The 13,125-nt window shown below is 40.8% G+C and overlaps 1 protein-coding gene across 1 annotated transcript in view; it reads left to right on the top strand.

Annotated features, from left to right (window-relative positions):
- Positions 1-13,125, top strand: part of PDE11A (phosphodiesterase 11A) — a 673,054-nt gene that overhangs the window by 570,426 nt on the left and 89,503 nt on the right. The window contains exon 15 of the mRNA XM_044304393.1: positions 9,805-9,905. Within this exon, the coding sequence (XP_044160328.1) occupies positions 9,805-9,905 (101 nt within the window). The remainder of the gene's footprint in view (positions 1-9,804; positions 9,906-13,125) is intronic.

The following is a 13,125-nucleotide window of genomic DNA, read 5'->3' as shown; positions in this document are numbered from 1 at the left end:
CCCCTCTCCAGCCCCCCCCCCCCGATCATTGGTGGCAGCGGTGAGTTCCTATCGGAGTCCCAGTTTAATCACTGGGGCTCCGATCGGTAACCATGGCAACCAGGACGCTACTGCAGTCCTGGTTGCCATGGTTACTTAGCAATATTAGAAGCATCATACTTACCTGCTGCGATGTCTGTGACCGGCCGGGAGCTCCTCCTACTGGTAAGTGACAGATCATTAAGCAATGCGCCGCACAGACCTGTCACTTACCAGTAGGAGGAGCTCCCGGCCGGTCACAGACAGCGCAGCAGGTAAGTATGATGCTTCTAATATTGCTAAGTAACCATGGCAACCAGGACTGCAGTAGCGTCCTGGTTGCCATGGTTACCGGTCGGAGCCCCAGCAATTAAACTGGGACTCCTATCGGGAACTCCCCGCTGCCACCAATGATCGGGGGGGGCCCGGGGGGGCTAGCACACTGTGCCACCAATGATATAAATACAATAGAGGGGGGGCCGGGGGGGCGGGGGGGCCGCACACTGTGCCACCAATGATATTAATACAATAGAGGGAGGGGGGGCCGGGGGGGGGGCGCACACTGGCCACCGATGATAATACAATAGAGGGAGGGAAGGGGGCCGGGGGGGGCACACACTGTGCCACCAATGTTATTATTACAATAGAGGGAGGGAGGGGGGGCCGCACTGGCCACCAATGATATTCAAACTGGGGAGGGAGGGGGGTCTGCCCCCTGCTGCCTGGCAGCCCCTGATCTCTTACAGGGGGCTATGATACGCACAATTAACCCCTTCAGGTGCGGCACCAGAGGGGTTAATTGTGCGGATCACAGCCCCCTGTAAGAGATCGGGTGCTGCCAGGCAGCAGGGGGCAGTCATGTACACAGTTCGTAGTATATTCTAACTTGAAGCGTCCCCATCACCATGGGAACGCCTCTGTGTTAGAATATACTGTCGGATCTGAGTTTTCACGATGTAACTCAAATCCGATGGTATATTCTAACATAGAGGCGTTCCCATGGTGATGGGGACGCTTCAAGTTAAAATATACCATCGGATTGGAGAAAACTCAGATCCCATGGTATAATAGGGACTCCTGACTTTACATTGAAAGTCAATGGGGGACGGATCCGTTTGCAATTGCACCATATTGTGTCAACGTCAAACGGATCCGTCCCCATTGACTTGCATTGTAAGTCAGGACGGATCCGTTTGGCTCCACACGGCCAGGCGGACACCAAAACGACTTTTTCCTTCATGTCCGTGGATCCTCCAAAAATCAAGGAAGACCCACAGAAGGAAAAACGGACACGGATCACGGAACTACGGAACCCGTTTTTGCGGATCGCAAAAAAAACGGTCGTGTGCATGAGGCCTAAGCCTGCTGGCCCCATTAAGAAAAAATGCAGCAAATCGGCCGGACACAAACCACTGTACGCTGCAGTTTGTGTCCAGCTGATTCCCGGCATGCTCTGCTGGTTCAGGAGGCCGGATCTCCGTGCCGCAGATGTGAAACTAGCCTAATGTGTATGGCAAATGTGAGGTCCTTAAAGATGCTGCCCAATCTGTACAGGCCCCATAAACAATAAAAAATAAACATAGTTTGTATCATATGGAATCGTATTGACCCACAGAATAAAGGTAAAACGCCGTAAAAATGCAATTGCATTTATTCCAATTCCAGTCCATTAATATTTTTTTCTAGCTTCCTAATACATTATATGCTGCAAAGAACAAAAACAGAAAAACATCGCCAAGCGCCACCTAGAGTAGTAATGGTAGCAGATACCAGGTGTTCTTTCACCTTATGATTGTGTCATCAGCTATTGTAGCATCATCTAGGATCCATCTCAGGTGGTTCCTGGAAGCTTGGAAATGACACGAGTATTGTGGGCTTATGGAAAGCTCTGATAAAAAAAACTCCAGAAACTTGCGCTTGCCAAATTCAATGTACAAAGGAACCTTTATAGGATTCCGAAGGCCACAATACTCGTGTCAATACATCCTATAGAATATTAAATGGTGTTAAAAAAATTTAACTTTTCCCACAAAAAACAAGCCCTCATACAGCTATGTGGACATAAAAAGCGGTGGGTTTTGGAAGGCAGGGAGTAAAAAACAAAAAGATGACAATTGTTTACAATGAGAAGGGGTTAAAAAGTGTTTTTATTGCACAAAAGAAGTAAAACATAAAAAATATATAAATTTGGTATCAATGTAATCGTTGACCCCCAGAATAACATTAACAGTAAAGTAAAATAAAAAAAATGGATGTATCGGAAAATGGTGCCCTTAAGAATACAACTCTGATGGCTCTTCTAATGTGAAGCATTGTTGCATTGTATTGTATACCTAAACTGGCAGCATTCTTAAGGGGTTAATGAATATTTAATTCTCGATGTGCAAACATTGGCGCCTAGCTTCGGGATTGTTTTGCTCTGCCAGTATTTTCTAGATAATTTTGTCATTGTGCAGTTCCCTGTTCCCAATGTGAAGACAACTTAAAGTCATTTTTTGGAGGAAGGAAATGAGTAGTATAAGCCCACTGATCTCTACATCGTGCCAGCCCCCCCTCCCCAGATCCGCAGTGACTACAGATCATTGGCTTTGTGTTGGCTGCAAACCGGACCCTAGCACTCATTAGCATTAATAAAAATTAATGGGGTTGCAAGAACATTTGATAATAGCCGAACTCTTAATGTTACTTGAGAATTAAAAATAGCAAAGAGGGGGGAAAAAAATCTGGAATTGACATTGACCGTGGCATCTGTGTTTCACTGCGGATTGGCAGCGGCCGTGGTGGATTTCTGCATGGAAATTCTAATTGTTTTGCTCAACTCCTTCCAGCAGCAGCACAGAGGCAGAACTCCATCCAGAATATATTCAGAATATTTTAATTTTATCAGCATCCTTTATTCGGCCTTTGAGATTCTGAACAGAATTAGTTACGATGTGCGCCAATAGCTAATCTAGTGAAACGGAAGCTTCTGGGGCAAGTTACATGTATAGTTCTTCGTCTGCTTCAGCTTGATTTTAAGCTCTAAAACCAGGCTGCAAACTAAGAGAAGGGTTAAATAATAAACTCCACCAAGGCAATGTCCTGATAATGGACATAATAAAAATGTAATACATACTATATAAACAAACGTTCTGGGGGCACCTACACATTCCACCTGAAGGAGCTTTTATGACATTCAATTCAAAATCTGTAGGCATTAATAGGTTGCTGATTCCCCCTTTCCAGCTTCCACTCTTCTGGGAAGGCTTTCTACAAGATTTTGGAGTGTGTCTGTGAAAAGTTTTGCCCATTCATCCATAAGAGCATTTGTGAGGTCAGGCAGTGATGTTGGATGAGAGGGCCTGGCTCGTTATCACCGATGTAGTTCATCCCAAAGGTTTTTAATGGGGTTAAGGCCAGGACTCAAGTCAAGTTCTTCCACATCAAATTCACCTAACCAAACCTTGAAACCTAGGAATCTTTCTTTGTGCACTAGGGCAGTCATGTTGGGACAGAAAATGGCCTTCCCCAAATTGTTCCCACAAAGTTGGAAGTTGTACAATTGTCCAAAACGTGTTGGTATGCCGAAGCATTAATATTACATTTCACTGGAACCAAGGAGCTTAGGCCATCCCCTGAAAAACAACATCATAGAATTATCACTGCTCCATCAAACTTTACAGTTGGCACAATGCAGTCAGACAGGCAACGTTCTCCTGGCATTTGCCAAACCCAGACTTGTCCATCAGTCCTCCTGATAGAGATTCATTATTCCACATAAGATGTTTCCACTGCTCCAAAATCCAGTGATGACGTGCTTCACACCTCTCCATCCAATGTTTGGCATTGTGCTTGGTGATATGAGGCTTGCATGCAGCTGCTCAGCCTTGGAAACCCATACCACGAATATAAGTCACAGCACACTTTTTGTCTTGATGTTAATGACAGAGGAGGTTTGGACTCTGCAGTTACTAAGTCAGCAGAGCGTTGGTGACTTTTATGCACCATGCTCCTCAGCACTCAGGGACCCAGCTCTGTAACTTCACGTGGTTTCATGGCCACATTTCTGTGGTTCCTGTCACTTTGCAGTAATACCACTCACTGTTGATCCTGGCTGTGGTTCCTTCCACTTTGCAATAATACCACTCACAGGTGATCGTGGAATGTCTAGGAAGGAAGAAATTTCATAAACTGACTGAAAATGGTGGCATCCTATTACAGGAGCATGCTGGAATTCATTGAGCTTTTTAGAATGGGCCATTCTTTCACAAATGTCTGTAGAGCCAGACTGCATGGCTATGGGCTGGATTTTATACACCTGTGGCAATGGGACTGAATGAAACACCTAAGTTCAATGATTAAGAGGTGTTTCCCAATACTTTTCTCCATATAAAATACTACAGTGTACCTTACTAATATACTTTGGAGCATATGTACTAATATGATTGTGCATACACCTTGTTGTAAACAGTGCCAGCATTTGGCGCATTTCTGGAGTATAATGTTGCATTACATTTTATTTATGATATCTTGACGGCTTAGCAGAAAGAGGCATAACTTAAAATGCAACAATGTGCAAAAATATTGAGCCAAAATTAAAGTTACACAAAAGTATCTAGACATGCACCAAATTTATCATCACATGAGCAACTGTCACAAATTCGGCGCATCTTTAGGCGGTCTACCTTTTAAACAGAATTCGTTGATTTGTACCTTTAAACTTCAGTTCTTTACCACTACTAGTTCTTTATTTGGGGGATACTATCTCTCCTGACAAAGAGCACCTTGATCGGCGTGAGGAGGCTTAAAGGCCATACATGGCCCTCTGGAATTCTGGGAAGAAAGGGATGAAAATGAGTTCTTAGTAAGCTCTGCCTCTGATGCCACCAGATGTAAAGCATCTATCCCATAAGTCAGTGTTTTCCCCTCTCTAAATAGGCCTTGACACATGACTTGGATAATAAAGAAGCCAGCCCCTCATCTGCAGACAGAGAGTACTGGCTTAACAGCTGTCTGCAGATGAGGTGCTGGCTTATTTAATATCCGAATCATGTCTCAAGGCCTATTTAAAGGGTCGAACATTGACTTATAGGATAGCTACCTTACATCTGGTAAAAAAATATATATATATTTGGAGCTGCCTTTAGAGATACTCACCTGCCACTAGGGTCTATTTATTTGATTCGAAACCTCTTAGACATTATTGATAATATAGGAGTTTGGCCCCGAGAATAATTTCTTCTGGTGGGCCCAAGGAACCCCTTTCCCACACTGGTGCAACATACCTGGAACCTTGTCAGCTGGATGTAGACTGGAGTGGTTCCATTTAGTGGCATCAAACTGAAATTTTTGAAATGGTGAAGAATGGAGACACCTTTTTGATAACCAGGATCAAAGATGTCAAGAATAAATCAATGTTTACCCTGGTGATCTGTGGCATTTCTACTGCTACAATTACACCGGTTTACTAGAAGGATAGCACTGGCATACAGAGTTATCCCATTAAGTCTGGTTAATTTTATATTAACTACAGCTACCAGTGGATTCCACAAATGTAAATGCATATAATCTGAGAGGGAGATAATGATTAGGTTATCTTACATTTAGCAGATACTGAGCACTGTGCAACTGAGAAATGAACTGTGATATAGGTAGAATATTCTAAACATTTGGGTATTATCATATATCGTATAACATTTATTGTATATAATAGTAGGTAGATGGTTAGCAGTTGCATCAAGTGATAATAACCTGTTTTTCTAGCAGTACATTACATTTCAATGTTCTTTTTTGGGTTCAGTATCTATACATATTTTTCAGCAGAACCAGAACAAAAGAGCCATGTATTGAACCATTATTACATGGCATCCACCACCAGGTGGCGCAGTAGTCAAAGCAGAAAACTAGCCTTGCCTGTTCAGAGGGTGTGAAATCATTGGCAGCAGGAACGTATTGCATAGAATAAGGCAGATTCATGAATACCCAGTATCATTCTGTATGATTTACAGTCCTGTTGCTGACTTGCACACATTTCTATGTCTTACTTAGTCCTCTTTTCTATTCCTTATACCTGTTCTATAAGGACCTCCTTTTATTACCTATGGTACCTTGTAATATGCAGATTGATACCTGAATTTGGGGTATTTTTACTTTCCCCCATCAGTTGTGTAACATTTGCACTGACTGGACTGGATATCTCCTAGTGCAATTCTATGTTGCTGGTCTTTTTCCTGCAATTTTCTCTATGGCTTTTAGACATTTTCTGGGGTGAACGGGATTGAGAGCTTGGTTTATTGATGCAGCAATGACTCCTATCAATGTAGCCTTGAGGTTCATTAGGAGCTAGTGATGGTTCGGTGGTCGTACTGGTTGCTGATGCAGTGTGGTAATAATGGATGATTCACTAAGTGAAGGGGTCGCAAAGTTCCTACACCTACAATGTACTGTACGTAACCTGGGAAAAAAAGGCTGAGAGCTGACATGGTTGTTATCTGAAGTTCATACATGTACAGACATGGTAAAGCTGAATTTGTAACTTAGCTTTTTGCAGCCACGTTATCTGTGCATTTTGATAAAGTAATGCCGTCCTATGTACAACCACAAATAAAACATTCTGATATCAGAAGATGTTGTATTATAGGACAAACCACATCTGTTAATCTATCTGTCTACCTATCTACAGGCATCTATCTATATTATATTTATCTATCTGAAAGATAGATTCTACCGATTCAGAATTCATCCCTAACGTTTCAAAAATAAATCAGATTCTAATGAATCCAAATTTTTTTGATTAATTTTGGACGAATCACAGCGAGGCCTCTGGAAAAAACACATATAACGCAGTCTACCTTCAAAAGGGAAAGTAAAAGGAACATGCAAACTAGTGTTCCTTCCATAAGGTAAAAGAAAACCGACTGTCTCATACCAGCTGAGCAGAGAGAATTAGTTTAGCTGCCTGAGAGGCCTTGGTTGGGGGTTGAGGGAAATGTAAATTTTTTCCTTATGGCGATCACTGAGTACACGTGAGGAGTATTGTAACATAGTAACATAGTTTATAAGGCTGAAAAAAGACATCTGTCCACCCAGTTCGGCCTGTTATCCTGCAAGTTGATCCCGAGAAAGGTAATAAAACCCCTGTGAGGTAGAAGCCAACTTTCCCCACTTTAGAGGAAAAAATTCCTTCCTGACTCCAATCAGGCAATCATTGTAGTCCAGGCAATGTTCCTCTGGGAAAATATATGCAAATGAGCACATCTTTCTCTCATTCAGTAAAAAGACCTGAAACAAATTTCAAGAAATTCACTTACATATCTATCTGTCTGTCTATATATCTACAGGCATCTCTATTTTATCTATTTATTTATCTATCTATATTATATTATCTATCCATCTTTCTACAGGTATCTATCTATATTATATCTGTCTATATGAAGTATCTATCTATCTATCTATCATCTACCCTTCATCTATACTATTGCTAACCTAACAGTGATCAAAATGACAAGTAGAGTGACATTGGAAGCTTAAAAATGAATAATAATAATAATAATAATAATAATAATACATTCAATCATGTGTTTACACTATTCAGCAGGGTCTTACCTATGAGATGCCATATGGCAGCTATCTTCATTTGAATATCTACAGTACGTGGCAGATCTCATCACCTCAGGGGCAGTACAGACCTATCCCAGACAAATAGAGACAGAAAGAAAAATTGCATACAGTATGATGGCAGAGGTGTGCGTGTATGTTAAGTATAGGTGCTGGGACATTACAAAATAGGGTCACCCGCAGGAGAATGATGAAGTACTTAATGGCTTCATGGTTTGATAAGGTGCTGAATGGTTTGGTGTATCTATATAGTTAAAGTATGGACATGACAGGTATACTTCTGATACAGTTAAATACTGTATATACATAAAATGTGTCGGCAACTTAATATGACAGTTAAAAGAAATGTAACATAATAACTTAAAAGGACGCTTCTATCAAATTTTTCTAAACTCCTATATAGATGGGTAATCCATTGTCAGTTTACTGCTGCTGTGAGGGGAACATGTTCTACAAGGTGATCCTCACTATAGTAGGCGTAGAATTGGCATAACAGTGTGATATCTCAATTGTTCCTTTGGTAGGCCTAGAGTTTGGCAGAAGAGCGATGTATTTATCAGTGTCATTTATGATGCTTTAATTGAGTCACACATCCTCTTTTCGTCTCTGGTCTCAGTGATGGTTAGACTGGGAAAGTCAAGCGAGGCTGTGCTAAAAGTCCAAACAAAGAGGAGGTTAAAGAGCCAGGACAGGAAGAAGAATACATGGAGGGACCTGTCAAAATTATATCCAAGTTGCCATCCACCCGTTTTATTTAATAATTTTTTTAATAATAAGCACATATAGGATGTTAATATGTAATTAAAAAAATTGTGAAATTGTGAAATTGTGAAAGTGTCCTTTTAATGGAGATTTAGGACATGAGGTTGTAGCTTGTCCACTGTTCTCCCTGTATGAACACTGTACTGTTTATTATTAGTGTGACAGAGGCGCTGCGGTAAACTCTTCATGCAGCTTTTTGTAGAAATACAAAACTTGTGACACCCTGCCTGCAAAGGAGAGTAGATATATACATAGGTTGTAATTAGCATTTTTCAGAACTGTTGCATTTTTTCGAAGTGTTCTTTTTTGGTGGGTTTTTGCTGGAAAAATGTCAGCTCCAGAAGTTGCAAAAGTTGCAATTTTTCAATTTTTTTTTTGCTACAGATGTTTTTTTTTTGTTAGTTTTTTTACATTTAGTGACTTTTTTCTGTCTCTGGCTTTTTTTTTAAATGGCACTTTTTAGGCCTTTTTTTTTTCAATGCCTAAAAAAAAAAAAAATCCACACATTTGTTTTGAAAAAAAAACACCACTAAAAAGTGCCACGAAAATACATGTGACATGGAAAAGTTTGCTTGCCGTTGTTTTAGTGGTTAAAAAAAAAACCCCAGAGAAAATTTGTGTGTGAAGGAGGCATAAAGGTACTGTAGTTTCACACACAGCATTTTATTTTTGGGAGGGGGAGGGGGGGGGGAACGCCACTGCCGTTTTATTTTATGCAGTTTTTCAGCCAAAGTCAGGAGTAGTGGATTCAAATTGAATGAGAAATATAATGAAAAGACTTACTACATTTTTGTTGTTGTAGTGTAACACACCCCAGGGTGGTGTTACCACTCCTGCACCCGGCTTCTATCTGTGTCTGCTAACATTAATGTCATCTGTGCATTTTATTCCAGGTCCTCCACACTGTGCATTCCTAATCTGTTTGCAACTGTTATGTTCAAATGTAATGTGCCTGGTTCACCAGCAGGTGGCAGCACATTGCACATTGTGGAGGATCTGGAATAAAATGCATAGCAGACACAGATAGAAGCCGGGTGCAGGAGTGGTAACACCACTCTGGGGTGTTACAGTAGATTTGCCCATCTAACAGTTTGCCAGCTTTACTGTTGATTGAACCTTGAACCTCCTTGTATGGAGAATCAGGAAGTGACAAGTGTCATTTGTCTCCAAAAAGTGTTTTTTACTTCAACCATAGAGTCATCCCAACACTTGCCTGACAAATTAGTTTCCATTTTGCTATGACTATAGCATTAACTGCTGTAATACTATAGCCCTGAGCAAGGACATGAGACTGAAGGAGAATTTTTTTTTTTTTTACCTGGTTAAAATAGCTTTTTTTATGTAGTAATAAGCGAGCTCATCTTGTCGTTCAGTAATATTCCTGCCTGTATCTTTAGTTATTTATTTTTTGTAGCTTTTGTGTTGCAGGGGCACAACATATTTGCCAACTTGTCCTCCCAGCAGTACAGCGACCTCATGCAGCTTCTGAAGCAGTCTATTCTCGCCACGGACATCACACTTCATTTCGAGTATGTATACATACACTTTGTTTTTGTTTTTTAATCTTAGTTTTGTTGTTTTTTTATCTTATTATTTTTTTTTTTTATTATATATATATATATAGAGAGAGAGAGAGAGAGACAGCAAGAGAGAGAGAGATTATAGGGTATATGTACTATATATATATATATATATATATATATGAGAAAATTATGGGGAATATACATATCTATTTTATATATGTATATATATATATATCTACTTACTATCGATCTACTATCTATCTATCTATCTATTCTATCTATCTTATATCTATCTAGTTATCTATCATCTATCTATCTATCTATTCATCTATTCATCTATCTATCTATCTATCTATCTATCTATCTATCTATCTATTCATCTATCTATCTATCTATCTATCTATCTATCTATCTATCTATCTATCCTTCTTATTTGAAAGTTCCTTCTTAAAATCCCTGGAATGAGGTATTCTCATCAGAAGATGGCGCTGCTGAGCAGGCTTTGATTGGTCTTATATGAGTAAAAACCTAGTTGCCTTGGTTCTAAAAATGACTTTTATCAAATCTAGCATGTTTAGTATATTCAGAAACAGAAAATAGGATATCTACTGGCATAGACTTTTTGAGCGCTGTCTACACTGAAAAAGAGAAGACAGGAGCAGCACAGACCGTTCCAGCCTTCTCTCCAGGCTCTACCGCTGTCTGCTACAGCTAGGCACCGTACCAGCTTCACAGCAACATGCAGAGTGCCTAGCTATAGGAGGCAGGGTTTTAACAACTATAATTTGCCATGTAAGGGTTCGTGCACACAGCCGTAGTTTTGGTCCGCAATGGTCCACATCTGCACGTCCTTTCCGCAGTCCCCCGTAAAAAAAAAAAATTGTAAATTTCAAAAAATGGCGCCATGCACCAGGTCTAAAAGTGACTGCTCCTGAGCAGTTTCCTTGGAAGGTGTTCGGTAAGCTGAACCCTGGTTAAGACGAGAATAGAAATTTCAGGTGTATACCTTCACAGTATTGTGTGCTTGACATTGTATCTGTGCATTTGTTCAGGTTCCCTGTATCTCTTACTGCGTAATTAAATCAGCAAAACTTAAAGAGTTCCAGTCTGCAGGCAGCATGATATAGAACTGCAGGATCTGTGCTATAATGTATACATTTACGGTATATCTCTGCTATTTCTAACTTAAAGGGGTTGTCTCACTTCAGCAAATGGCATTTATCATGTAGAGAAAGTTAATACAAGACATTTACTAATGTATTGTGATTGTCCATATTGTCTCCTTTGCTGGCTGGATTCATTTTTCTATCACATTATGCACTTCATGTATCTACAGTGAGGAACAGAAGTATTTGAACCCCCTGCGATTTTGCAAGTTCTCCCACTTAGAAATCATGGAGGGATCTGAAATTCACATTGTAGGTGCATTCTCATTCTGAGGGACAGAATTGAAAAAAAAAAAATTCAGGAAATCGCATTGTATGATTTTTAAAAAATGTATTTGTCTTGCACTGCTGAACATAAGTATTTGAACACATGAGAAACAGCAAGAATTCTGGCTCTCAAAGACCTGTTACTGTGCCTTTAAAAAGTCCACCTCTGCTCCACTCATTAATCTAACTTAGTAGCACCTGTCTGAGCTCTTTAAAGGAACCTGTCCACTCCACAGTCAGTCAGACGACAACTACTACCATGGGCAAGACCAAAGAGCTGTCAAAAGACACCAGACACAAAATTGTGGACCTCCACAAGGCTGCAAAGGGCTACGGGGCAATTGCCAAGCAGCTTGGTGAAAATAGATCAACTGATGGAGCAATTGTTAGAAAATGAAAGAGGCTAAAGACGACTGTCAGTCTCCCTCGGACTGGGGCTCCATGCAAGATCTCACCTCGTGGGGTATAACTGATGATACGAAAGGTGAGGAATCAGCCCAGAACTACAAGGGAGGAGCTGTCAATGACATGAAGAGAGCTGGGACCACAGTTTCAAAGGTCACTGTCGGTAGAACACTACGCCGTCATGGTTTCAAATCATGCTCAAGTCAGCACATGTCCAGGCCCGTCTAAAGTTTGTCAATGACCATCTGGATGATCCAAAGGAGGCATGGGAGAAAGTCATGTGGTCAGATGAGACCAAAGTAGAAATTTTTGGTCTAAACTTCACTCATCGTGTTTGGAGGAAAAAGGATGAGTTGCATCCCAAGAACACCATTCTTACTGTGAAGCATGGGGGTGGTAACATCATGGTTTGGGGGGTGCTTTTCTGCGAAGGGGACAGGACGACTGCACTGGACTAAGGAGAGTATGAATGGGGCCATTTATTGTGAGATTTTGAGCAACAACCTCCTTCCCTCATTCAGAGCATTGAAGATGGGTCATGGCTGGGTCTTCCAACATGACAACGACCCGAAGCACACAGCCAGGATAACCAAGGAGCGGCTCTGTAAGAAGCATATCAAGGTTCTGGAGTGCCCTGGCCAGTTTCAAGACCTAAATCCAATAGAACATCTTTGGAGGGAGCTGAAACTCCGTGTTTCTCAGCGACAGCCCCGAAACCTGACAGATCTAGAGGAGATCTGTGTGGAGGAGTGGGGCAAAATCCCTGTTGCAGTGTGTGCAAACCTGGTCAAAAACTACCGGAAACGTTTGACCTTTGTAATTGCAAACAAAGGCTTCTGTACCAAATATTAACACAGATTTTCTCAGGTCTTCAAATACTTATGTTCAGCAGTGCAAGACAAATAAATTCTTTAAAAATCATACAATGAGATTTCCAGAATTTTTTATTTTATTCTGTCTCTCAGAGTGGTAATGCACCTACAATGTGAATTTCAGACCCCTCCAGGATTTCTAAGTGGGAGAACTTGCAAAATCGCAGGGGGTTCAAATACTTCTGTTCCTCGCTGTATGGTTATGACCACCTTGTAATCCAGCAGTGGTGGCTGGGACCATGGAACCGTGCATATTTCATGTTCCATTTCACCCCTTTACCGGAGTAAGATGGTGACAATTTTTACAACTTTTACAACTGTTTAAAAAACTTGCAGTTAATAAATGTGGCCGACCACATCCACTTTCCCACCCACTTTTGCACAAAGCCCTTTTTGACAACTTTTTAAAGCCAGAATTCTGGAGTTCAGGGCGCAATGAATCTCCCAGAATTTTTATTTTTTCAGTTGTCCTTAGCATTTTTGAAAATGAGAGAAGTGATTTGATCGTTCTTTGGA

The sequence above is a fragment of the Bufo gargarizans genome, chromosome 8 (assembly GCF_014858855.1).
Source record: "Bufo gargarizans isolate SCDJY-AF-19 chromosome 8, ASM1485885v1, whole genome shotgun sequence".
NCBI lineage: Eukaryota > Metazoa > Chordata > Amphibia > Anura > Bufonidae > Bufo > Bufo gargarizans.
This window is presented reverse-complemented; position numbering and strand designations above follow the sequence as displayed.